Source organism: Vidua chalybeata, chromosome 18, assembly GCF_026979565.1.
Source record: "Vidua chalybeata isolate OUT-0048 chromosome 18, bVidCha1 merged haplotype, whole genome shotgun sequence".
Classification (NCBI taxonomy): Eukaryota; Metazoa; Chordata; class Aves; order Passeriformes; family Viduidae; genus Vidua; species Vidua chalybeata.
In genome coordinates this window covers 12,084,280-12,108,428 of record NC_071547.1, presented here as the reverse complement: position 1 = coordinate 12,108,428, position 24,149 = coordinate 12,084,280, and the positions used below count along the sequence as shown (strand labels likewise).

The window sequence follows — 24,149 nt, the reverse complement described above, 5'->3', positions numbered from 1 at the left end:
TCCTCCCTGCACAGGTAGAATTCCCACCCCACCTCCATGCAACAAACCTGGGAGGCAGGAAGGTGAGAGGAATAAGTGGGACTATGCAAGGGCAGGGAGCTGAGGATATCAAAGGGAGGAAACTTAATCAGTTCTTAGTGGCTGTTCTTAAGCACTGTTAATCACTAGAAAAGGAAGTGCTCCAGTTCTCAGCATTATAACCTGTGTCACTCCAATGCACTCCCGAGTGACACCATCCCTTAGTCCTCATTCAGGGCTATGAGTGTTCACATCTGTAACATGTATGTGTGGGCAAGCTTTCTAGCAGCAGCAGTGCACGATTGCTGTGTGTGCAATGTCTGGGCAGAGAAGCCTTCGGGCCTGATCCTCTTTAACCTTCCTGTGAGTCACTTCGTGAGCAGAGCAGCGCTGCCGCCGTCGGGGCAGGCAAGAGGCAGGGTGGGGAGCCATGCCCTGGCAGCCTACGTGCATCACATCACGGCTCGGCTCTGCTGCCTCTCACCTCCCAATAGGCACCCACCAGTTCATTCCGAAGCAAAACAAAATTCACTTCTGCCTTTTTCCAGCAGAAAGATATGATGTGAAAATGGGGAGGCTGAGGAGCGATAGGTTTTTTAATTTGACTGAAATACATTAGAGAATAATTCATGTGGCAGCAAGGCAGACATTTCTGCTTACACCGAGCTAAAGCTGTACACACCATTAAAGCAAAACCTCTACAAATGTTACTTTATTTTGCAAAAGGAAAAAATTCTCGGAGTCAGGGCAAGTATCCCTTTCAACAACTGCCAAGCCGAGGCCTATATCCCTCTCTGGCCCTGATCCCGCAGAAACCAGCGGGAGTGCCACAGCGGTGATATCACACGCGCTCATACCAGGTTATGTATGAGCTGCCCAGCGCGCCCGGACTCCGTTCCAGGAAGGAGCCTGCAACAAACCCTCAAAAAATGTTCAGTGATAGTAACAAAGCCAAGGAATAACGGCGGAGCGGGGGAGAGCGCCGGTCAAGAGGCGGCCGCGGGAGCGGCCAGCACGCCGCAGCAGGGCCCGCAGGCCGCGGAGCCGGTGTGCGAGTGTGTCCCCGCCCCGCTCCCTCCCCTCCCTGCCGGGCGGGGCCGCTTTACGTCCGGGGCGGCCTCGCGCACTAAAAGCGCTGCTGACGCCTCCCCGCCCCACTGTGCTGGTCCCGCCGCTCCGTTAGGTTTCCATCGCCGGCCCCGCCGCCCCCACCGCCGCCACCATGCCCATGTTCGCCATCTACACCAATGTCTGCAAGGACGCCGTGCCCGACAGCCTGTTGGGCGAGCTCACCCAGCAGCTGGCCAAGGCCACTGGCAAGCCCGCGCAGGTGAGGGCGGGCGGCGGGGCCGGCCCGCGCGGGGAGCGGGGCGAGCACGTGCGCGGCGGGCCCGGCGGGAGGGGCGGCGGCGGAGCGGCCCGGGGGCACCTCCGCTCCCTCGGGCCCCGGGGCGGGCGGGCCGCGGCCGCCGAGGGAGCAGCTGCCGCACAACGCGGCGGCGGCCCCGCTGCTGCGGAGGGAGGAGCCGTGCCCGTTCCACCCCGCGGCGCCGAGTCTCCCGATGCCCGGCCCCTGCCTGGAGCAGCGGCCGGGCCCGCAGGAGCGCGGCGCTCACGTAGCCGGGGATGTGCTGCGCCTGTGCTGGCGGTCGCGATTCGAGCGGCGGAGCTGCGCAGTGCCCCGGACGCACCCGGGCAGAGGCTCGCGCAGACCGAGCGCTCCGAGCAGCTCCCGCCGGCTCAGCCATCCGACACAGCCCCTCCTGGGCCAGGCCGCAGGAGCCCGATATGACCGAATCGCTGCCCGGCTCTCCGGCAGGTCCGTGATTTGGGGATGTGAGCCCTGGCACGCAGGCACAGTTTCTGGGCCTTTATCTCGCTCCGCCCCGCGCGGTGACGAGGCTGTGGCGGGCAGGAGTGGCTGCCTCGCCGGCGGCTTTGTGCACATATAGCCGCGTTCCTAAAGCTGAGAGCCGGGCCGAGGGTCCCCGCAGCCCCCAGGGCCGTGCCCCCCATGGGGGCTGCCGGGTTTGAGCCTCCCCTGGGCCTGGGAAGTGCAGGGGGCAGCACTGAGGAGCTGCCTGACCCCAATACAGCTGCTCTGTTAAGAGTTGGTACCTAAAGCAGATTTTCGTCAGGAGAGGGCGGTTCAGACAGCCCGTAACAGAGTGTTTCCCTCCCGCAGTACATAGCTGTGCACATCATACCTGACCAGATGATGTCCTTTGGCGGCTCCACTGATCCCTGCGCGCTCTGCAGCCTCTACAGCATCGGCAAAATAGGAGGGCAGCAGAACAAGACTTACACCAAGATGCTGTGTGATCTGATCTCGAAGCACTTGCACGTATCTGCAGACAGGTAAGGCTGGGACGTAGTTTAACCATATTTGCCTGGCTTTCTGAAACGGCTTTGAAAAGTCTGTTTGAAAATTTTAAATGTCAGGAATAAGTCCATGTGTTTTGGAAAATACCAAGTGATTACTTGCAGCACTTTCTCGTCCAGGTAAGAATTCAGTACCTGCCTCTTTCCTTAGAGAGTCCTCTGTTCAATGGCTTTCTGCTTCAGAGAGTAGTGAAAAACACCACAGCACTGACAAGTTGCCCAGTGTGTCTTTTGCCTCTGAGGTGTGGTGTCTTGTCCTCTGGGGAAGCAAGGCTGAAAGCAGGAGCAAGGAGCAGTAACAGGCTGGAGCTGAGAGACAGAAGGCAGCAGGCTGTGAGCAGCTCCCCTGCAGGCTGCAGAGTTCGGCAGTGTCTGTGTGCAGCTGTGAAAGATGGGAAGAACCTGGTGCCATCAGGGTTGAAGGGAGACAGCAGAGCCAGGCCTGAGGGCATGCTTAACTCCTAGGGCTGCCAGTCTGTGTGACACATGTGAGGGACTGCAGGGCTCAGGAACAAAAGGGGCTGAGCTCCGGAAATTCTTGACAAGCTGCAAAACAAAATCTGTCTGGTGTCTGGACAGTCCCTGACTGCAGAAGAATTTGTATTTTAAAAAAATAGAAAAAGTACAGTTTTGAGGACTGAGAAATATTGAGGCTGTTTGGAGGCTCCACCAGTTTTTTTGGTAAAGATGAAGCTTGATGTTTTTTCAAGCAGAAGAATGGGAAGCACTGTCCCCTGTTGTGTTGTCCCAGCTTATATAAATGAGTTAATAAGGTCGTTGTTATTTCCTCCTGTACCTCTTCTGCAGGGTCTACATCAACTACTTCGACATGAATGCTGCCAACGTGGGCTGGAACGGCTCCACCTTTGCATAGAGCTCTCCCGTCTGTCTGAAGAGGCTGTTCTGGACCTCCCCTCACCCTGCCCTGTAGCAGAGACCACAGCACAAATGGCCCCATGTTGCACTTTGTGCACTCTCACAGATTGATGGCTCCTTGCTAGTGTGTTTAAATATTGCTGCTTCAACATTCCTCTGTTTTCTCTGTGTAGAAAACAAATAAAGATTTAGAAGTAAGCTGTGTGGCGTAGGCTTTGGCAGGTTGGGGATGGAGTTGGGCAATTGCTTACATGTCTGTTCACTCTGATCCTAAAGCAAACAAAAGAAATGTTTTGTGTTTGCCCGTGTTTCTTAGACACAGTATTTCACACTATGGTGGTGGTGCCTGGGACTGGTTCCTGACAGCACTCCAGTGATTTTTACCTTGCTATAGGTGTATTCAGGGCTGCTTGTTGCTCTGAGGTTTGTTTTTGGGTTGTGTCTGAAATTGCTGCAGTCCTTGGACCAGCCCTGTGACTGCTTCAGGGCAGCTTTCCTGTGAGGATGTGCCACCTGTGTGTGGCCAAACGAGCAAGGGAAGGAGTGCTTTTGCTCGCTGAGGGGAAATGCTGTTACCCACATTGCTACACTGCCTGCCCCAGGCAGCAGGGATGGTCCTTAGTGCAGTGGGAGCTCTGCAGGGGCCTGCGGCACTGTGGGGAGCTTCAGTGTGCTGTGCTAGCCTGTCCCTCGCTGGTGCTGAGCTGTGTCCTGCACTGAGGCTGTGCTAGCCTGTCCCTCGCTGGTGCTGAGCTGTGTCCTGCACTGAGGCTGTGCCAGCCTGTCCCTCGCTGGTGCTGAGCTGTGTCCTGCACTGATGCTGCTGAGGCTGTGCCCTGTCCCTCACAGGTGCTGTGCCCGGTCCCAGCCTGTCCCTCACAGGTGCTGTGCCCGGTCCCAGCCCGTCCCTGGCAGTGCTGTGCCCTGTCCCAGCCTGTCCCTCACAGGTGCTGTGCCCGGTTCCAGCCTGTCCTTGGCATGGCTGTGCCCGGTCCCAGCCCGTCCCTGGCGGTGCTGTGCCCGGTCCCAGCCCGTCCCTCACAGGTGCTGTGCCCGGTCCCAGCCTGTCCTTGGCATGGCTGTGCCCGGTCCCAGCCCGTCCCTCACAGGTGCTGTGGCCGGTCCCAGCCCGTCCCTGGCGGTGCTGTGCCCGGTCCCAGCCCGTCCCTGGCGGGCTGTGCCCTGTGCTGTGCCGCTCCCGGCGCTGCCGCTCCCGTCCCTCCCTCAGCGCTTTCCCGCCCTCCCCTCAGGGCCCCGCTGGGCGCACGCGCGGCGCTGCCCCCCCGCACCTTCCACCGCCGGCCGGCAGGGGGCGCGCTCGCCCCGCGCCGTCTGGCGGCTTCCCTGGCGGGGCGCGATGACGCCATCGCAGTGCGCCGGCGCGGCGCGGCGTGGCCATGGCGCTGTTCTGCATCCGCAGGTACCGGCACCGGCACCGGCCCGCTCCGCTCCGGCACCCGGGCCCTGCCGCGGGCCCTGCCGCGGGTGCGTGTCCGCAGCTCTGTGCGGGCGGGCCGTGCCTGAGGAGGTTTGTCTGGGCTGTTCCAGGTACGGCGAGGAGGACGGGCAGGAGGAGGAGGCGGAGGGCCGGGCGCGGGTCCTGCTGGAGCGGCTGCAGCGCCAGGCGAGGGCCCGGCAGCAGCAGAAGCGGCGAGAGGCGCCGCCCCAGGGAAGGGAAGGCCCGGGGGCTGCGGGGCTGAGCCCCGGGGGCGAGCCCGGAGAAGGAAAGGAAAAGAGGGAGAGTGAAGAGCAGCCCAGTGCGCATAGACAGAAGAAGGTAAAGAGAAAACTACAGCCCCGCAGCTCTTCGGAAGAAAGGGCTGGTGCTGAGGAGGCAGCAGATGGCAGCAGCCCCACAAAGAAGAAGAAAGCAAATAGAAGAAAATCGAAAGTGCAGCAAGAGAGGACTGAAGCAGGTGAGGATAAAGTGAGGCTGTAGGATTTCAGTTCATTGTGCTTGACAGTTACCACGGAAAAGTGGACACGAGTTGCTCTTTGAGTGCCTTGCCCAGTTTGCCTGATTCTGTTTTCATCTCCTTAATATGTTCCCAATTTCTTTTTTCCAAGGGAAGGCCCTGTACTGAGAACTTTGAGGATCATTTTAGTGCAAGGGGAGCAGGGAAGCACATCACATCACCCCAGTCTTGTTGTGTCTATAGCAACAAAGAAACGTTTGACTTCTGCACTTGAGTTTAGGAGAAAAGAGCTCGCAAGTTGTTGCTTAAGTCCTGTGTTGTAATATTGCCAAATCCCTTTTCTGTGGCGTGCTCTGACCTGTAGCTTTGTATTGCTGCTACTCAAATTCCAGATTCTGAAGAAGACATCAAGCAACAGGACAGCAGAAAGAACTTTAAAAACAAGTCTAATAAAAGGAGGAGAGCAGATGAGGAAACACAAGGAGATGAAACAGAGAAGAAAGAGAGCAGTGAAAAAGGTGAAGGAAGTAAAACTACAGAGGAGGAGCTGCCCTCAGCAGCCTCAGGGGAAGGGGCAAACTGTGCACCCTCCAGTATGATGATTCTCGGAGACTACGACGCAAAGCCAGTGCAGAAGGTAACCAGCTTGGCTGAACTTTGGTGATGGATAGGAAAAGAATGCTTCTTACAAGTTTCATTTCCATATGGTGTTGCCACTTTCTCCTTTCCCTCACGTCAGGTCCAGCCCTTCTTGCCCCAGTGGCTTGCTGAGCCCAAGCGGGTGCAGAAGCGCATCAGAGACAATCTGTGTCCAGTCCGAGACGTGCCAGGAATCCATCCCCGCCTCTTGAAAAAGCTGCACATGAATGGAATAGACTCCTTTTTTCCAGGTGCCTTGGCAGTGCTCTTGTTTCCTTCTAAAGGGACTCGCAGAGTTCCTGCAGTCTGGTGCTGTATATTTTGTGTAGGCAGTGAAGTAAAATGCAGGACAAACCGTAAGGCATGAAAGTGGTTGTAGGAGATTTAACCCTTCTTTCTCAAAGCTTTGTCTGGGCTGAGTAAAATCTGTCACCTACTCATGAATACAGCTTGGAGTAATGGCTCAGAGCTGCCCAAAGAGGGAGGTCTTACTTGTGTCCTCACACTTTTCCTCCTTATGCCAAGCTTGTGCTTCAGCTCCTTACTTTCCACTGTCTCTGCTGCTGGTCAGAGCTTGCTGGGAACTCACTTAGCTCATTAAAGCACTAGAAAAATATCCAAACAAAAAAAGAAACCAGTTTGTTTTCTGTCATTTTGCCAGTTTTGCCAACAAGTACAATAAATGCCAGTTCTTAAGTATGAAGAAAGGCCAGCTGGATGCAAGGACAAGGACAGAGGGTGACCTTAGTGCAGCTGAGCCTGGAGACTTAGGCTCTGCCAGAGGCCTGTCAGGGTTATGTTGGGACGCCAGCACACATTTTCTCATTTCAATAATGCTTTTATGAGTTCTTGGTGAGCTGATGAAGCATACAGGTTGTGTTTATTTCTGGTTTTGCTCAGTCCAGGCAGAGGTGATTCCTGCCATTCTCCAGAGTGCCTCCAGCGGGTACCTGCTGGGGCGGGGCGGGTACCGCCCCAAGGACATCTGTGTCTCAGCACCCACGGGCAGTGGGAAGACCCTGTCTTTTGTCATACCCATTGTACAGGTGAGTTCATCCTCAGGGGAGTGTCTCTAAGGGAATGCTGGCGTTGCTTTTGTGTCACCAGATGACACAAGGAAAAATGACACACTACAGCTTTGGTCATTATGAAGAGATTAATTTATTTTTTCTGACTCCAATCTTTTATAGTTCTCAAAAAAGGTGCCAGTGGATTGGAGGGTGAATGTACCACCTCTCCAACGACACTGGACAAACTACCTGTATATCAAATTTCTCTGCCTCTATGAAAGAATGCAAAACAATAGGTTGTTTACAGAAAGTTGTGTGGGAAAGTTCTCTACAAGAATGTAAACTCAGCTTTAGAAAACTCTTGAAAATCAAGACGACACTTTTGTTCAAGCAAAACCTGAACTTAAAAGCAGGTCGAAAAGCCAAGGAATTTGTGGACATAAGGCAGCAGATTTTCAGCCCTGAGCTGTCTGAGGGAGCTTCTTGTCAGCTTCCCACTCCTTTTCTCAGACAGCAGGCACAGCATGAGGAGTTGGAAGGGTGGAGGGAGAAAAATGGAAACATAAAACTGTGAGAATGTGTCAAGCCCATCTTCTCTCACTAGGTTAGGCCCAAGAACCCTGTTCCCCTGTTCTGTCAGGGACTCACTTGGCCTTTATTTTGGCAGGTTCTATTAGACCGAGTGGTTTGCCACGTACGAGCTCTGGTTGTTCTGCCCACCAAAGAACTGGCACAACAGGTATGTGCTCCTCAGCGAGGCTGGGCAGAGCTGGGCTGAGGGACAGGCTGGTGCAGCCAGTCCTTTGGCTGTTCTGTGGGGCAGGCTGAGCACCTGCCAGTGGGTTTGATGCTGTTCATGTCATGGAAGGTGTTTCCTGCAGCTGACAAAGCCCATCTCTTTGCAGGTGAGTAAAGTGTTCAACATTTACACTGATGGGACAGGTCTGAAGGTCGTTTTGATTACTGGCCAGAAATCTTTTGCAAAGGAGCAGGAGATGCTTGTCAAGAAAAAGTAGGTTCAAAGGTATTTTGGCAAGGTTTATAGTGATTGCATGCTAATTAATGTCATTAAGGTGGGGTCAAGATATGGACTATTGCAGCACAGCATCATGCTATCATGATTTTGGATAATGGGTTCATGTGCTGGACTCTGGTGGCTCTGTCTTTGTCACAGTGCTTGTTACTACCCCTGTTTTGTGGTTGTAATGTTTTACTTGATTTTTGGGGCTCTTCACCAGCAAATGCTCAGAATGCAAATGTTTACCTTGTGCCCACGGGTACATATGACTGTGTGGGGTTTTGCTGCAATTAAACTTTTTTGAAGAGCAATGAAGAGTGACATTTTCTGTTTAAAACAAGGCAGCACGGTGGAGACTGGTGTTTGGTGTCCACCACTGCCCCTGCATGCTCTCCAGTGTCAAGTCCATATGTGAATTTTGTTATTACTCAGTTAGTAGAGTGGTAGGAAAACCTTCAGGCTGCTTCTTAAGGTCTCTGCTCCAGGCTTTTATTGTGAGGAGAGAGACTTACTGATGGGCTGCTTGTCCTTTCAGAGTGACAGGCTACTGCAGCCTGGCTGACATCGTGGTGGCCACACCAGGGAGGCTCACGGATCACATTAACCAGACCCCAGGCTTCAACCTGACACAGCTTCGCTTCCTGGTGAGTCACCACAGCTCTCCCATCTGAGAGCAGTGTCTGCTGCAGCAGTAATTCCTGCTTGCTTCTTGTGTGGGACATAAATACCTCTCTGTTGGAGCTGTTGTGTGGGCTTGTCTGCACTCCAGATTGTGGAGGGAGCAGTCACAAGATGAGATGTTTGATTCCAACTTGTGACACCCAAGCATCCACCCACTTCCCCTTCTCTCTTAGGCTCTTGCAAACTTGGAGTAAGGATGGGCAAGGAAAGCAATTCTGTTGACTAGAAGCTTCCATTACCTTACCTTCTGGCTCACTGGTTACAGATACAAAGGGAAATAAAAGCTCCCAGTATTTAACAAGTGGTGTTTTTCATCCTTGTGAATTCAGATCGTGGATGAAGCTGACCGTATGATTGATGACATGCACCAGAACTGCCTGAACCAAATTGTCAAAGCTGCATTCCAGAGAGAAAATGACTCTGGCTCCAACATGCTTTTTCAGAGGACCAAACCAGGGCCTTTAACAGCAGCCAGGTAAGTTGCAGAGTGCATTTCTTTGAACTGATGGTATGGACACCAGCACTTGGATGTCACTGCCCTGCTCCACTGGGGAGTGGGCAGTGTAGGCTGTGTGTACACCGCCACACAGAATCTCAAAGCTTGATTCCTCTGAGAAATATCTACCAAAATAGGGCAGTGAACGGCTAATGCCAGAGGATGTCCTTCAGACTAAATATTGTGTTCTCCAGGCTTTCCTTATGTAGACTAAAGGAGCATCAAAAGAATGCACAAATATTGAAAATCTGTGATCCATTTGCACAGTAACTATAGTAGTGCCTTCTGGCAAAGCTGAGTAATGGATTTGGAGGAAAACTCTTGCAATTAACTATCTGCAGCTGCTGTTTTTGTACAGCAATGGCAGAGATGTGTCAGAAACTGAGATGAATGGCCAAGGAAGGACATGACTAGAATGAGAACATGGATAACCAGGGTGCAGGGACTTGTGCAGGAGTAATGGATTGGGGTTGTGCACTTGACTGAGAATGCTCATCAGTTCTGTCTGTGAACTCCACCATAAAACAAGGGTGGGAAAGAACCTACAGGGAAGGCCCAGGGCAGGCAAAGAGCATCAAAGAGCATTGATTGCTTCCCTTACATCATGTAAAGGCACTTGGGGTGAAACTCCTTTGCCCCATCCTCAAAGCCCAGTTTCTGTGTGCTGTTTCTTTCAGTTCCTGCTCTCCTCAGATACCCTTACAGAAACTGCTGTTTTCAGCCACACTGACCCAGGACCCAGAGAAATTGCAGCAGCTGGATTTATTCCAGCCTCGTCTCTTCACATCTGTGTATTCCGAGAAAAATAGAGATGGAACAGAAACTGAGCAAGATACTAACAATAAATACACACTCCCGGAGGGGCTGTCGGTATGATGTGAATTCTTTTGAATAAGTTATACTTGAAGATTTGTTTAATTCTGGACTAATTGTGGTTTTACCCTAAAACGAGTAGGTCTTCCCTGTGTTTCTTTGCAAAAGTGGCTTTGGGAGTATATGTGACCCAGAGACCTTTGCACATTTGTTTTCTCATTACTTAATGTTAATTTGGTTAAGACTTGATTATTTTTTAAATTAATCTGTCTTCATGTACAATTAAATTTAACAGCAATGGGGAATGGAACTAGGAAGTCATAATAATGTAGTAGCACCTATCAATTGTCCATATGTCTAACATTCATTTCAAGACATGTATATACAGGCCAGCCCGTAGGCAGGAAGGCAGTGCATGTTGTTACTTGCTGTGGAGGTGTAAGAGCATTAGAACAACTCAGGTCTCCTGTCTCCACTCGTGTTGTATCCTGCCAGCCTGTTTATTCTAAAGGGGATGGCATTATGGGCTCTGGTTTTGGTGCTATTAGTCAGCTATAAAACATCCAAGTCTGTGTAGGTCGTGGGCAGGTAGTGGGTTTCAGGGAAGATAGTCTTGGCAAGAAGTGATTTTTCTCTCTGAACTCTTTCCCTGTTGACTGCAGCAATGTTACGTGCCTTGTGACCTGAATTCCAAGCCTTTGCTCCTCTTGTATTTCATGCTGAAAATGAAATTCACCCGTGTGTTGTGCTTCACCAACTCCAGGGAAGCCTCTCACAGGTAAGCATGAATGAGATCACTCTTGTGGGTATCTGTCAAGGGATCTTACAGAGATAAAGAAGTGACAGCTTCTCTTTTGTTTACCTGCAGATTGTTCCTGCTGGTTCAAGCCTTTGGTGGAGTCACAGTGGCGGAGTTTTCTTCTCGGTTACCTCCAAATGAGAGAAAGAGAACCATGAAGGAGTTTGAACAAGGAAAAATACAACTGTGAGCATCTTAAACTAGTTTCCTGTGTGTTTTCCAGCACAGGCTGTTTCCAGTGTAAAAAGCTAAACAGAACAAGGGACACAGTTGGGTCCAGGGTGTGACAGTCGGGACACAGACTTTGGGGTCTTCTAAAACATGCAGGAGTCTGTTGCAGAAGGGGTGTGAGACTTGGACTTGTGACTTTGAATTGTTTATCCTTCGTGTAACTCAGCCTGTTCTAATCTAGCTGCAGTCTGAATTTCTACGTGTTGTTTTATAACAAGCAATAAATACAACTGTGTGTTCACAGAGTTGCCCAAAACACGCAGGTTTGCAAATCTGGAGTTTAATGTTTGTGCTGAGCATCTGGTACTTGTAGGGTGGAAATGGATGTTGGTGCTTGAACTGTATTTAGTGTTACAGCTTCCTACTGAAGCAATCCCTGCTCAGACTGGCATACAGGTCTACTTCTACCCCTGTGTTTGATTTGCATTTTGGTTTTGGAAGCTATATGAGATTGTATCTGTGCAGTGTCTCTGAGGAAAAGGTAAAAACTTACTTTGTGGGTGTTCTTTTTATCCAAACCTGGTGTATAAATTCCTCATTGACTACTGGAATTTCTCACTTCACTCTTTTGTGTGTTCTGTGCTTGTATGGAATGTTCAGATTCCTTAGAGATTTGTACATGCTGGGAGGTGTCTGGCATGCTTGGAGAACCTGGAAACACCCAGTACCTTTTCATGCTCAGCAGAGGGTGACAAGCCTCTAGTGATGCTTGGAGGTCTGTGGGCAGCTAATAAGGCCAGTGGCAGTAAGAAGTGACCTGCAGGGCTGCTGCCAGGCTTAGAGGCAGAGGCTGACTGTCCAGTTTGAACAGAGATTAGCAAGAGTTGTGCTGTGTTCACTGGTGTGTTATTTGTGTGTGTAGTGCCTGAGATGTTACCTGAAAATGACTGTGTATACATTTACAAACAGATTAATCAGCACAGATGCCACAGCCCGAGGGATTGATGTTAAAGGAGTGAATTATGTGATAAACTATGATGCACCACAGTTCATCAGGACATACATTCACCGGTAAGACAGCAGGAACAAGAGGAAGATGTCTGAGCTTGGTTTATTTTGAAATATTTAGCCAAGGTGACATGTACTTAAAGGGGCTTTTAGCTTTTCTTTTTACTTTACTATGCAAATACCTTTCTAGCAAAAATTAAGCCTAGCATTGCTTGGAATCAGACTTTGTTAAAACTGGAAAATTTCAGCATCAGAACCTTGGAGTTGATAATGGCAGTGACTATGGGGCTAAACTGACTTGAAGCTACTTTGTTTTCAGAGTTGGAAGAACAGCTCGTGCAGGAGAAGCAGGTGTTGCTTTCAGCTTGGTCCTTAGAATTCAGGTATGTCTTTGGGGTGGGATTCATCTCATAAGGATGCATGCAGGGGCATAAGGATCATCAAGTTCATACTACTTCCCACCTTTTTCAGTCAGCTGAGCTTTGTGCTTGGAAACTTCAGTTATTCCCTGACTAAGCAGCATGTTCCCAAATGTGCTCATTTTGTAGCTGATAGGCAGGGGGTTGTCTCATCTCCAGGGTCTGTTTTGTGCAGGAGCGGCGGTTCCTGCGGATGTTGAGGGATGCTGGCATCCAGGATATAAAGAAACACCCAGTGAAGGGCAACTCATTGAAGCCATTGGTGCAGCAATATGAGGGAGCTCTGTGTAAGCTCGAGAAGACAGTCAAGGTAATTGAAATGGGGAAGAAAATAAACTGTGCAAGTTTATTTTTATTATTTTTTAATTGCAATTCATGCTTAGCACAAGTATTAGAGTCCAGGAGCCTTTCCTTCACCTGAAATAATACTAATTCAGCATTGGTGAAGGCAGCATTGGTGAGTGCATTGTTATGGAATACTCAGAAAGGGTGGGGAGGGGTTTCTGTCAAAGTTAGGCAGCATTCCTGGAGGGGTTTAAAAGATGTGTAGATGTGACACTCGGGGATGTGATTTAGTGGTAATTTTGGCAGTGCCAGGTAAATGGGTGGATTCAATGGTCATAAGAGTCTTTTTCAACCAAAGCAGTTCTGATTTTTGGTGGGTTTTTTCTATTCTGCTCTTCTCTTTACCTCTGTAGCTGGGATTTTGACAGCTACCCAGAGAACTGCAAGCAAAATGTAGAGATTAAACCTTTTGTCATTACAGAGTTTAAGACTGTAATGTACAGCTATCTGCAGGCCCTTTTTTATACACCAGTGTGAAGTTGAGAACTTAGAGACAAAAGCAGGGTAGCATTTACCTTGCCAAATGGGTGGACTAGGGATCCTTAGCAGACTTTGTGCTGCATGATTTGGGCAAGTGTTCTGCTCTCTAATCTGAGAACTCATAAATATCTGGCCCTGAAAAATGCTGATTTTGAGTTGTAGACTAGGAATGTTTGAGAACTGGGACAGAAAGGATTATTAAGTTGTCCTATTCCTCCCTGAAGTCCCTTCTGTGTGACTCTGAGACAGGGGCATCTTCAGTCACCTTGTCAACTTTAATTTTGAACAGAACGAGCGAGCACAGAAACGAGCCTGAGCGAATGGGAGCTGAGCTGCTGATGTGGCACTGAAGCTGCTGCGTGGGACAGGCCATGGGCTGTTCCCCAGCACAGCAACACTGAGTCATGGTCCCTCAATGGTTGGTTCCTCAACCTTATCATATCTGAAGTCTGCTATTGCAGGCCTTATTCCTCTTTCAAGGATGCTGTGAACAGAGTTCAGTTACTGGTTTAAAAAAAAAAAGAAAAAGATAAGTTTTGAGATACAGGTTGTCTTGAAGAGGACTTTGCATCGTATCCTGTTGGCATATGTAGAATTACCACCAGCTCCTGAGCGTGGCCTGATGGAATTGCTGTCCTCCAGTGGTGAGGGCTGGGCCCTCACTCCTGCCCTGGGACAATGGTTCTGTCTGTCTGCAGATGCATAAACACCTGTGCAGTGCCTGAAGCAGAAATGTGTTTGAAGAACTGCTCTAGGCTTCAGTAACTCCAGCTTTAAAGTAAATATTAAATAAATATTATATATATTTTTAAACCACTGTCTAATAAAGATCCCTGGGCTCAGGAATTGGACTTTATGATCTTTGTGGGTCCCCTTCCAACTCACGGTATTGTATGATTAGGGATGGAGATACTGTTAAAAGGATTTTTCACTGTTACAATCCTGTGCCATGTCCTTTTCTTGCCTATGTTGTTCTGTACCAGAGGTAACAGCAGGTATTATTAAGTGTAGATTGAAATTAATGCAGACTGAAATGTCTGATGTCTAATATGAATGTCCTGGAGCCAGCTGGTGTCACTGCAAGCCATAAGTCTGTATTTGACTCATGCCATGGTATTTTTAGCTGCCCTGGCAGAAGGCTTACAGCTGCCATGTAGCTGTGGCCTCCAACTACTCTCTAAGGGTTGCTTTTCCTTTAGCAGGAATGGCTCCAGCTCTGCCTTTTTGTTTTGCAAAGCAAAAGAAATGTACACCAGCATTAGCAGTAAATTATTGAAAGCTGGGAATCTTTAGGAAACGGGGTTTGGGAATGGTGGTTGAATCTTGTAAAGATAGGAGCAAGGTTTTCTTATAGCAGTGAAGCAATGTGTTCTCCTGCTGTGACTGCTTGCTCTCCAGTTGTTTTTCAATAGCACGGGTTTCTGGGCTGCTGCTGGAGTCACATGAATGGAAAGTCCTCTTGTGCAAGAGCTGTGAGCTCCCACGGGCAAAACCAGCATCTGCCTCTCGCGTCCCCTCAGCCGGGCTGTGGTTTCTTTATCATGAAGGGCAGTTATCGGACGGGCCAATATGCCACCGGGTGTGAGGTGGCAGAGCCAGCTGGGACTTTGCCCGAAGTGCCATCGGCCGTGTCCCGCAGTCAGGCTCCCCGCGGGTGGCGGAGCGCAGGGCGCTGTCGCTTCGCCCCGCCCGGGGCGGGACCGCTGCTGGCGGGACCGGGCGGGACGGCTTTAACAGGACCGGGCGTGGGCGGCGGCGACAGCGACAGCGACAGGATGGGGCTGGAGCTGTACCTGGACCTGCTCTCGCAGCCCTGCCGGGCGCTCTACATCTTCGCCCGGAGCAACAACATCCCCTTCGAGTTCAAGCGGGTGCAGCTGGCTAAGGGTGAGCGGGGCCGGGGGGCGGCGGCGGCGCCCCGGTGTCCCAGGCGGTGCCAGCCCCGGGCTCTGCGGGTGTCCCGCTGCTCCCCGCGCCGGCACTCCGGGTCCCTTCGCCCCTCCCGGGGGGATGCTCGATTCCAGCCCGCGGGTGGAAGCAGGAGGGTAACTCACCGTCCCCATCAGTGCAAGATGTTGTGAGAGGGTGGGGTGGCCCGCCTGCTGCAGAGGGTTCCTCGTGCCTACACAAAACCAATACCTAATTCCCCAATGCAATCCTGTAGTTTAAGTACTGATCTCAGTGCGTGTGCTCCTCTGCAGCAAACGGGACTCTGCCAAGGCATGTGATATCTTCGAAATCGGCCCCACCCAGCAGAAAATGGGTCTCTGAAAAACAGAGACGCTTTTCTGAGAAGCGCTCAGGATGCGCCTGGTCTGAGGCATTCCCCATTTAGATGGGAAACAAAAAGCTGCAGAGATGGGACATTCACGTATGGGCGAGGACAGCAGGGTGTGTGGTTCTCGTTCAGGAATTCAGCTTAGAAAACTTTGTGCTCTGGTAAGCAGCAGCAGTTGCTGAGAGCAGCTCTTCTCTTGGCAGGGGCTAACTCCCCCTTGGGAGGCTCGTCTTGCACCAGCTTGCCGAGCTGTCCCCATGTGCAGCTAGGGCAGGGCAGGGGTAGGGCTGCCCCTCTGGGTGTTCTACTGGGTCGAGTGGTTTGTGGTCTGGTTGTTTTGGGAGGGTTGAGGACCAGCTTGTGAAGGCTGTGGAGCGAGACACTGCAGCTGGCAGTAATCTGAACACTGAGAAATGAAGGGAGATGGTTTAGCTGGGTTAAAAACAACTGATAAGTGGTAGGAGCCTGTCCAAAGGTGTGCTTTCACCAAAGGAGGCCCAGAGATCTGTATCTTCTTTCTTTCTAATTTACCAGCTTCTAATTGAAGCTGGTAAAACTATCTTCAACCTCTCCAGCTATCTGATGGATTTGGAATTAAGGTAATGCATTGGGCATGAAAAGGCCTCAGTAAGTAATGCTTAAAACCAATGAAAGATGAGAAGGCTTCTGGAGCTGAAATTGAGGAAGGAACAAAAGAGACTCCAACTTGAGAGAAACCTCAGATGTGTTGTGGTTGAGTCTTTGGGTGTTCTCCTGCACCTGAGCTGTGTGTTGGTTGTACCTTACTGTGGCTTTCCTCCCACTTGTCTCATAGCAAAAATTTTTGCAGTTGTTTGTAGCTGGGGGCTGGTTCATCTTGTGTCCTTCCCCTTCTTTCCCAATAAATTAATTGTTGTGGTGAGACACTGGAGCAAAGGAGAGGAGACTGGCAAGGAATGAGAGCACCAAAGAAAATGGAACAACTGAAATGCAAGGAAGTGAGAGGAAGGAAAGGGAATTAAATCACAGATTCCCAATGCTCCGTGTCCCTTGGCAACAGTGCCTGCTTTTGGCCTGTGAATTTAAGATGGGTGATTTGGGTGCATCTCCTCCCATTCCTGCAGAGCGTGCCCCTCCCATGCCATGGGGAAGCTCTCCAGTACCTGCACTGGGTGCTACAGTGGGGAGGCCTCACTGCACTGGTACCTGACACTGCACGGTTTGTAAGGACAAGGTGAGGGAACTGATACTCAGAACTGAGCTCGTGGCTTAAATGTGATGCCCCAGAAAAGCTCTTGGCCCCCAGTGGGGCAGGTGTCAATGAAAGGGGTGGAAAGAGTGGGAATGGATAGGGATCAGCTGGCATTCAAAGGACACCTGAACACCTGGAATCTGCACAATTCATCTTTTTGAGAGGGGTAGGGGAGATGGGCTGTGAGCCAAGTGACAGGGGAATAATCATAAATCACATTTGTCAAGTACAGAAAAGCTAAATTTGCTTCCAGAGCATCTCCTCTGGCACACAGGTTCTCAGATGGCTCACACAGCAGGATGGGCACAAGGTTAGTTACACATCAGAGGGGCTTGAATACCCAGGCAGCCACGTGTGGCTGAAGGGAGTGGATGGAAAAGGCTGTCACAAACAAGTCACATAAACTTCTGAGACTGCTTTCAGACAGAATGGAGTATGCTGAGACCTCGGATGAACAAAGCACCTTCTCCTGTCAGGTTCACTCTGCCTACCTTCTGGAGAGGACCTACAAGATAGCTTAAAAGCAACCTCAAATCCATATTTGCTCTTACAAAAGATATGCAAAACGCACAGGAGCTAATTGAATGACCTATAATGAAGTACCCATGGCTTTATATGGAATCACAGGAATTTATTTTCATCTGTGGACTTTAGAAAGTGTAGTTGAATATAAATTACATTATCTTCCAGAAAACAGTATCTGCTTTCTCACTATCCTCCCTTCCTTGGAGGAAAGGCTTAGTGAGATCCCTTTCCTCCAAGGTGCTTGGTGCTCCCTCTGGGTTTGTACAGGACAGGTACCTCCAGGCACCCAACTTGGAGTGGAGAGAGCCCCAAGCTGTCAAGTGCTGTTGGTATGAAAGGACTCCTAACCATCCTGCCCTTGGTGGAGAGGTAGGTGTGGTATGCAGGCAAGAAGCAAGTAAGCTGATACCACAGGGCTGGCCCCCTACTCACCCTGCAGCACTTATTCATTGCTTATAAACTTGATACAAGGCTCAATTTGTACAATCAAAAATGGGAACTTGAAGCTAAACAGTCCCCACAAACTCCTCAGGTGTTTACAAACAGGTCCTGAGTATCCCTGCCAAGTAAAACTTCTCATTTCCCTCCTCAGGGCAGCACAAGACAGAGGAGTTCCGGAAGGTGAATGTCCTGATGAAGGTGCCTGCACTGAGGGATGGTTCTTTCACCTTAGCAGAGAGGTGAGGCTCAAATAAGCTCAATCCCCTGCTGCAGTGTTGTTTATCCCAATGCTTGGATTCTGCCAGTGTGCTGCTGGGACTCCAGTCCAGGCAGGTTTTTGTCCTTCCTATCCTGTGTTCCACTTGTACATAACAAACCTGTGTTTCAAGAGAAGCTATCTTACGTAAGCACCTTGAACAGCATTAATAGTAGAAAAAGCTGCTGCTTGGAGCTACTTTGCTGCTTTGTAGGCAGTGTTTCTGAGCTTAAATACCTGTCCAGGTGTCCTGCTCTCTGCCTGCAGCTGGAGGCTGTAGGCCAGTGCAGGAAATCTGACATAAAGCACCCACTGCTGGATGGCCAGGCAACGTGAAGCTCAGATTTGCTACAAACTCATTCTGCAGCTTCTATTTGCTCAAAACTGTACCAGCAGACCACACCTGTCTTGCTGGGCAATTACTCATATTAGGTTGTGGTCCACAGGCAGCAGCACAAACTCTGTCCTGTGCTGTGTCCTGCTGCACTTCTACCTGACTCCCATCAGGTTTGTGTAGCTGCTTGTCCAGCAGTGCAAAATCTGGGGGGAAAAGAAAGGATGAGATGCTTTGGTCTCAGATGATCAGCTCACCAGTCTCTCTTGCTCTCTGGGCAGCATTGCAATCCTCCTGTACCTGGTCCAGAAATTCAAGACTCCTGATCACTGGTACCCATCTGACCTGCAAAAAAGGGCTAGGGTTGATGAGTACCTGTCCTGGCAGCATGTCAACATCCGTGCGAAGGGGAGCAAGTTGTTCTTAACCAAGGTAAAACCATTATATATCAAAAATGAGGTGCTAAGGATGTAAGTGAAATGGCCTGCCTGTCTGCAGGGCCTTTCTCAGCAAAGGTACAAGCCAAGTGAGAGATAGGAACAAAGGTGACTTGGCTGCCAAAGCGAGCCTACCTGAAGTAGCCTGGATCCTTCATGGTGCAGCCAAAGGTCCAGAGCAAATGTGTCCTGGGTGAGCAGCTCCCCCAGACACAGCTCAGTGCTGGCTGCCCAGCTCCATGGAAGGAAACAATCTCCCTCTGGAAAACAAAACACAGGTGCTGGGAGATGATACAGTCTTCCCTTTGATGCCTCAGGTTTTAGCTTTTAAATTTTTCACATTCTGTGCTGCTTTAGTGTGTGGGTCTGGGCTTCATTTGAGGGGATGCTGAGCTCTCTTCACAGAGCAGGGAGACAAAACAATTCCTTCTCCAGCTGGGGACCAAGGACAAATGATCCAAATCTCAGGCCCAAGAGTACAAACAACATGGGCTGAAGAGAGAAAAACAAGGAGGATGGGACTGCATGGGCTAAAGCTGGAATTGGACAATGGACTCCAATATGCAAAGGGACTTAAACTTATAAAAGAGTGAGACCCTGTGACTTGTGGTCCATTTTGTGACCATTTTGGGTTCATCTTGGATGTAGCCCTGGCTGGGCCCTTGTGCTGCCCAAGATGTATCTATTGAGGCCTCCTAATAAATCCCTACTTTATTCTTTAGCTCCGTCTAGTCTCTGTTCTAGGTCAGCCTTCACAAGGCATCACTTTGAGAGGAGACTCTTGTGGTTGAATTTCCAGATTTCTAGGCAGCAGACAAGGAGAGGCAGGAAGTAATGACTGACATTAATGTTCACCTGGCAAGGCTGATGGGCAGCTCTGGTTGTTCTCGTGCATGGCTGGTGAGGGATCCTCAGAAGGTGGCAATAAGAGTGTGATGACTAGATTTGGAAGGAAACACATAAAAACCAAGTTGTTTCTTCTCCCTACCAGGTGCTGCTGCCTCTCATCACAGGCCAGCCACTTCCTCCAGAGAAACTGGAGTTTGTTACTGAGGAGCTGAACGTTGCCCTGAAGCAGTTTGAGGAAAAGTTCTTGCAGGACAAGCCCTTCATCGCAGGCAGCGAGGTCTCCCTGGCAGACCTCGTAGCGCTGGTGGAGCTCATGCAGGTGAGCATCAACCCCAACAACTCACTGCTGGACATGTGAGTTGGGCTGTGGGCAGGCCAGGCCAAGGGGGGGCTGCTGCACCCCCACCTCTGTAATGCCAGATCTTCCCTGGGGTTAAGTCTTGCTCCTTTTTGACTTTGATCACAGCTGAGTTTACCGGGGAAAAGCTACTTTGATGAAACAGTTCTTTCTATAGAAATATGGATAGAATTCATCAGGAAAGAAAGATAAATTACAAACTAGGCAGGAAAGTACAGATATTTGGAAGAGCTGTGTTGGTGTGCACGGACTTCCATGCTCTGAGTTAGGCCATTCTTGGGTTAGCCACGGCAGAGCTCTTTGCTGCACGTCCCAGGGGACAGCAGCAGCTGAGGGTGTCACCTCCTATGCCCTAAGAGCCAGAGACGAGCTCCACCTAACATCATGACTGTCTGCTGCCTTGAGCCAGAAGCATATCCATTTTCATTGGTGCCATCCCTGGCAAATGCCCTGTTTGCCTCACTCCCGGGTGCTGTGTGTGTCCCTGCAGCCCGTGTGTGCCGGTTACGACCTGTTTGAGGAGAGGCCGAAGCTAAAGGAGTGGCGCAGGCGGGTGGAAGAAGCTGTGGGGAAGCAGCTCTTCCAGGAAGCCCACGAGGAGATCATGAACGTTAAGAACTTGACTGCTGATCACTTTGCACCTGAGTTGATGGAGAATTTCAAGCAGCAGCTCCTAAAGCAGAATTAGAGGGTTATGCTCTAATAAAATGGATTATTTTTCTGATGGCTTATAGTAGTCTTTCAACATTTCTTCTAAAAATGATCAACAACATTCCACAAAATGTGCTTGCCTTCATTCACAGCCTTTCTGCAACTTAGAAAGGAAAAAAAATACATCTTATACTGCCATGAGCAGCTTTTCCCTCTTGTCCACTGCAGCATGGGAGCTGTAGCCCTGTAGGCTTTTCTTTCATGCTCCAGCACCACTGGATCTGTTTCAGGGCTGAGGTGATTCAGGCTCTGTGGGAGCAGGGGCAGTCAGAGCTGCCCTCCCGCCTCTGCTCTGAGTTTTTCAGGCCAGAGCAGAGGTTTCCTGAGGGTATGGCAGGACAGGTGTGTCTGAAACAAGGAAAAAACATTCTAGCAGATGGTTTTCACTTTGCCAAGTGGAAACAGTCTGCTGGAAGATTTTCGCTCTTTAGGAAAGAGACAGGTCAGCACCCAGCCCCTGTGGGAATCCTGCCAGGGCCTTTGGAACATCTGGCCACTAGATGCTGCTGCGTCACCTGTGAGAGCAAAGGGACACAGTGCCCAGGAGCAGGGAGCTGTGCTGGTACCCAAGGGATGCCTCCAGCTTCTGGCAAGGACAGAGTCAATAAAGCTCCTCGCCCAGAGGCTCATGCTACACTCTACAAAGAACATTCTTCACAGTGGAGAAAAGCTGCTTTTCTTGGTCAAGCTGCTGCAAACCACACGGTTCCCTCTGCAAACCACATCATGCTCTGTCCCTCTCCCAGAGTGGTTTGTCAGCACAGCAGAAACCATTTTGGCTAGGCTGTCAGCACTGAGTGCTGCAGGGGCTGGGCTGGCACTGGTAGCACAGGGGGCTGTGCTGGCCAGCCCTGTGTGAGCAGAGAGCTTGGTACATGAGCTGGGGCATGTCCCACACATGGTTAATGCTCCACTGCTCTTCAGTATCCTCAGAATCTCCATCAAGCCAATGGCTGCATTTGCCAGGTGTTTTTGCTCTGTTTGGATTTGTAATCAGGATTTGGAAGGAAGTGGACATTAAGTCATCCTCCACACCTGTGCAGCACCCTTCATAACCATAGCCTGTGTCCCCTTGTGCCATTCCTGCTTTCCTGTTCTCCTGTCCCTGTGACCCCCCATTTCCAGGTACAGGCCTCCATGAGGAGGGTTCCAGTTTGCAGAGTTGTTTTTCTCCCCTCCTTGTTAAGCTGTGTTTGTACCTGGAAGTCTGTTTGCCTCTGCTGCTGGTTACACCATGCTATGCTGGGTGTGAGATGTCAGTCTGAATGCAAGTCGAGTTATTGCAGTGCCCAGAAATGGTGAATGGAGCTGCTCAAAGTCTCACACATTCTTTCAGTTGGATCTACTGTTTTTGGGGGGTGAGCCAGCTGGCTTTTCTGTTTGTTTTCTGAGTAAACCTGCCCTTTAGTTCAAAGGGCCACACGAACCACAGTCTGCATTGCACATGCCTGCAGGCTGAGCTGTAGGAGCCAAGCAGGCTGGTGCCTTTGCTTTCTATCCTTCCAACCTGCAGGAAACCCTCAATGTCAGTGGTAAAAAGGCACATTTGCCCTCAAACTCTCTCCCTTTCCGTGCTGATGCGTGCAGGGATATTTGTCTTCTTACCTGATGTTTTATTGGTAGGTTTGTTGAGAAGGGCCTGTTGCATGCCAGTGAGCAAAGCCAAAGAGAGCAGCTCTCTTCTGGCCCTAGGAGTGTTTGCATGCCTGGTGCCTGGGCAGCAATGCCTGACGACCTGTCCTGCTGCAGCTGCCACAGTGCTGAGCCCCAGGAGGTGTTTATGTTGTACCACTTCCTTCCTCTAACTGCAGCTTTACCACACTCCCAGCTGGGCTGCTCTGCACCCCTGCAGTTAAAGAGGTGCCTTTGCTGCCTTACCGAGGCTGCCCAGCCTCGCTGCACTCTGCTGTTGGCACCTTTCTACCTTCCCTGACTTTCAACTTTTCCCTTTCTTGGAGAGAGCAAACTTCTACCAGCATCATAAATATTTCCCACACATTCTGTTCAAGTATAAGCAGAGCAGGGAAACAATCAAAACCAAGAGTCTATTATGTAGGGTGCTAATCTTGACAGATCTCAAAATGGACTTAAGAGCAGAGTCTTTTGTGACACACATCTCCCTGCAGAATCTCCAGACAGGGCTGCTCTGCATGCAAACCATTGCAAATACAGTGTCTTTTTTAAACTTTTTTTTATTTACTATACTTGTAGCACAAAAGCTCCACATAAAAGTCTTGAGCCAATTTTCTGCTTGTTGGAATGAGGCACAAGTTCCTTAAATGTCACCCGTCGTGCACTCCTGCAAGGACGGCTGCCCTCAAAACCAAGCTGGAGCTGTGTTCAGAGCTGGCCCTCTGCTGCTGCTCCACTGCTGTTTCACAAAGGATAAGTACACTTGCCTCACTCCAGCCTGGCCATGATGACAGGAAGGGATTTTAAATTGTTTTTCCCATACTTTCTGCCTGGTATGTTTGCAGTGACCAGTGGCATTTTGAGCCCTTCCATTCCCACAGGACAAAGCACCTCCCTAGAGTAACACCTTGGATGGCCACAGAGTTGTAAAACAGATAAATCTGCCTTGTTCTTTGCTCTAAATCGTGGAGATAAGGCTGCTCATCCTTGTACTTTGCCTTTTGCTATTCCTCCACCTCTGTATTTTGTTGCTTTGTGTCATTGGATCTTGTCTGGTTCCAGTTCCTAGATTGAAAGCCCTGGGAGCTGCCTCCCAAAACCCAACAGGTTGTGCAAGAGTTTTGCTTGCCTTGGTACAAGGTCTGTTGAGTGTCTACTCCCCTTTCACCCTGAAAAGGGAGAGGGATTACACCTCCACTCTCAGCTTAACGTGTCAGCTTAAACAATTCAACTTTCTCAATTCCTGCCAGAGCTATTTGGAAATAAGTGAGAACCTGTGATTTTGGAAGAAAATGAAGCTGTAACATACAAAATAGGAGGAATGTTTAAAAAACAGAAAGACATCCTGAGACTTCTTCTAAATGATTAAGAAATAAACTGCAAAAGTTAATGCATTTTTTTCTGTCTTGTTCCTGTTTCCAAAATGCTGACAGAGAAAATAAGGACAGGAAAAACGGTCTTTGAGATGATGGAGTCAAATGAAAATACAGTGCTAGAAGCACTAGCCTGGAGCCAGGAATAATCAATCAAATGCCCTATAACACAACCAGATAAAAATATCTCTTTGGTTATGTGGGCTGTGCAGTGCAGTCAGCAAATTGGAGAAAAACTTAAAGAAGGAACATTTCCAGGAAGCACATGAAAAGATCTTTGAAGTTCAGATAGGACTAATGGATCAACTGAACCATGAATAAAGGAGCAAAGTGAACCCACACTGCTAATATTGCTGCACACTGCTGAGATCAACACTCTTCTCAATGATTTCTCAGAGTATGGGCATGGGAGCACTTTGAAGCACAAAGAGTTCTCTGACTATTTACCTGTGCAGAGCCACTTTCATGCTCCTTTTCCCCACTCCTTTAACATTTCAGATTCCTTTGCACTGAAGGTGTTTGAACTCAAGCAGCTGCCACAAGACTCTGTGAGCCGTGATCTCTCCAGCATATCAGTGCTGGGTGCAGGTGCTCAAGATGCTGAACTGTGCTGCAGGGGAAGTGAAGGGGGTGCACAGCCCCTCTCCCTGTTC

At 50.0% G+C, this 24,149-nt stretch overlaps 3 protein-coding genes across 3 annotated transcripts; all 3 read left to right on the top strand.

Moving 5' to 3' along the window:
• Positions 1–1,117: 1,117 nt before the first annotated feature.
• On the top strand, positions 1,118–3,474 carry LOC128797149 (macrophage migration inhibitory factor). Its single transcript, XM_053959456.1, has 3 exons — positions 1,118–1,348; positions 2,204–2,376; positions 3,208–3,474. The coding sequence occupies exons 1-3, from the start codon at positions 1,241–1,243 to the stop codon at positions 3,272–3,274; spliced, it is 348 nt and encodes a 115-aa protein (XP_053815431.1). The 5' UTR covers positions 1,118–1,240; the 3' UTR covers positions 3,275–3,474.
• A 1,184-nt stretch (positions 3,475–4,658) lies between these two features.
• On the top strand, positions 4,659–13,927 carry DDX51 (DEAD-box helicase 51). Its single transcript, XM_053959423.1, has 16 exons — positions 4,659–4,696; positions 4,825–5,192; positions 5,585–5,829; positions 5,932–6,082; positions 6,732–6,877; positions 7,509–7,580; positions 7,747–7,853; positions 8,395–8,503; positions 8,870–9,015; positions 9,714–9,906; positions 10,512–10,627; positions 10,718–10,834; positions 11,789–11,890; positions 12,147–12,210; positions 12,422–12,556; positions 13,361–13,927. Exons 1-16 carry the CDS (start codon positions 4,674–4,676, stop codon positions 13,385–13,387), a joined length of 2,121 nt encoding a protein of 706 aa, XP_053815398.1. The 5' UTR covers positions 4,659–4,673; the 3' UTR covers positions 13,388–13,927.
• An 882-nt stretch (positions 13,928–14,809) lies between these two features.
• GSTT2B (glutathione S-transferase theta 2B) lies at positions 14,810–20,504 on the top strand. The gene is made up of 5 exons (XM_053959424.1): positions 14,810–14,958; positions 17,698–17,785; positions 18,418–18,568; positions 19,565–19,741; positions 20,271–20,504. Exons 1-5 carry the CDS (start codon positions 14,847–14,849, stop codon positions 20,466–20,468), a joined length of 726 nt encoding a protein of 241 aa, XP_053815399.1. The 5' UTR covers positions 14,810–14,846; the 3' UTR covers positions 20,469–20,504.
• Positions 20,505–24,149: the final 3,645 nt, after the last annotated feature.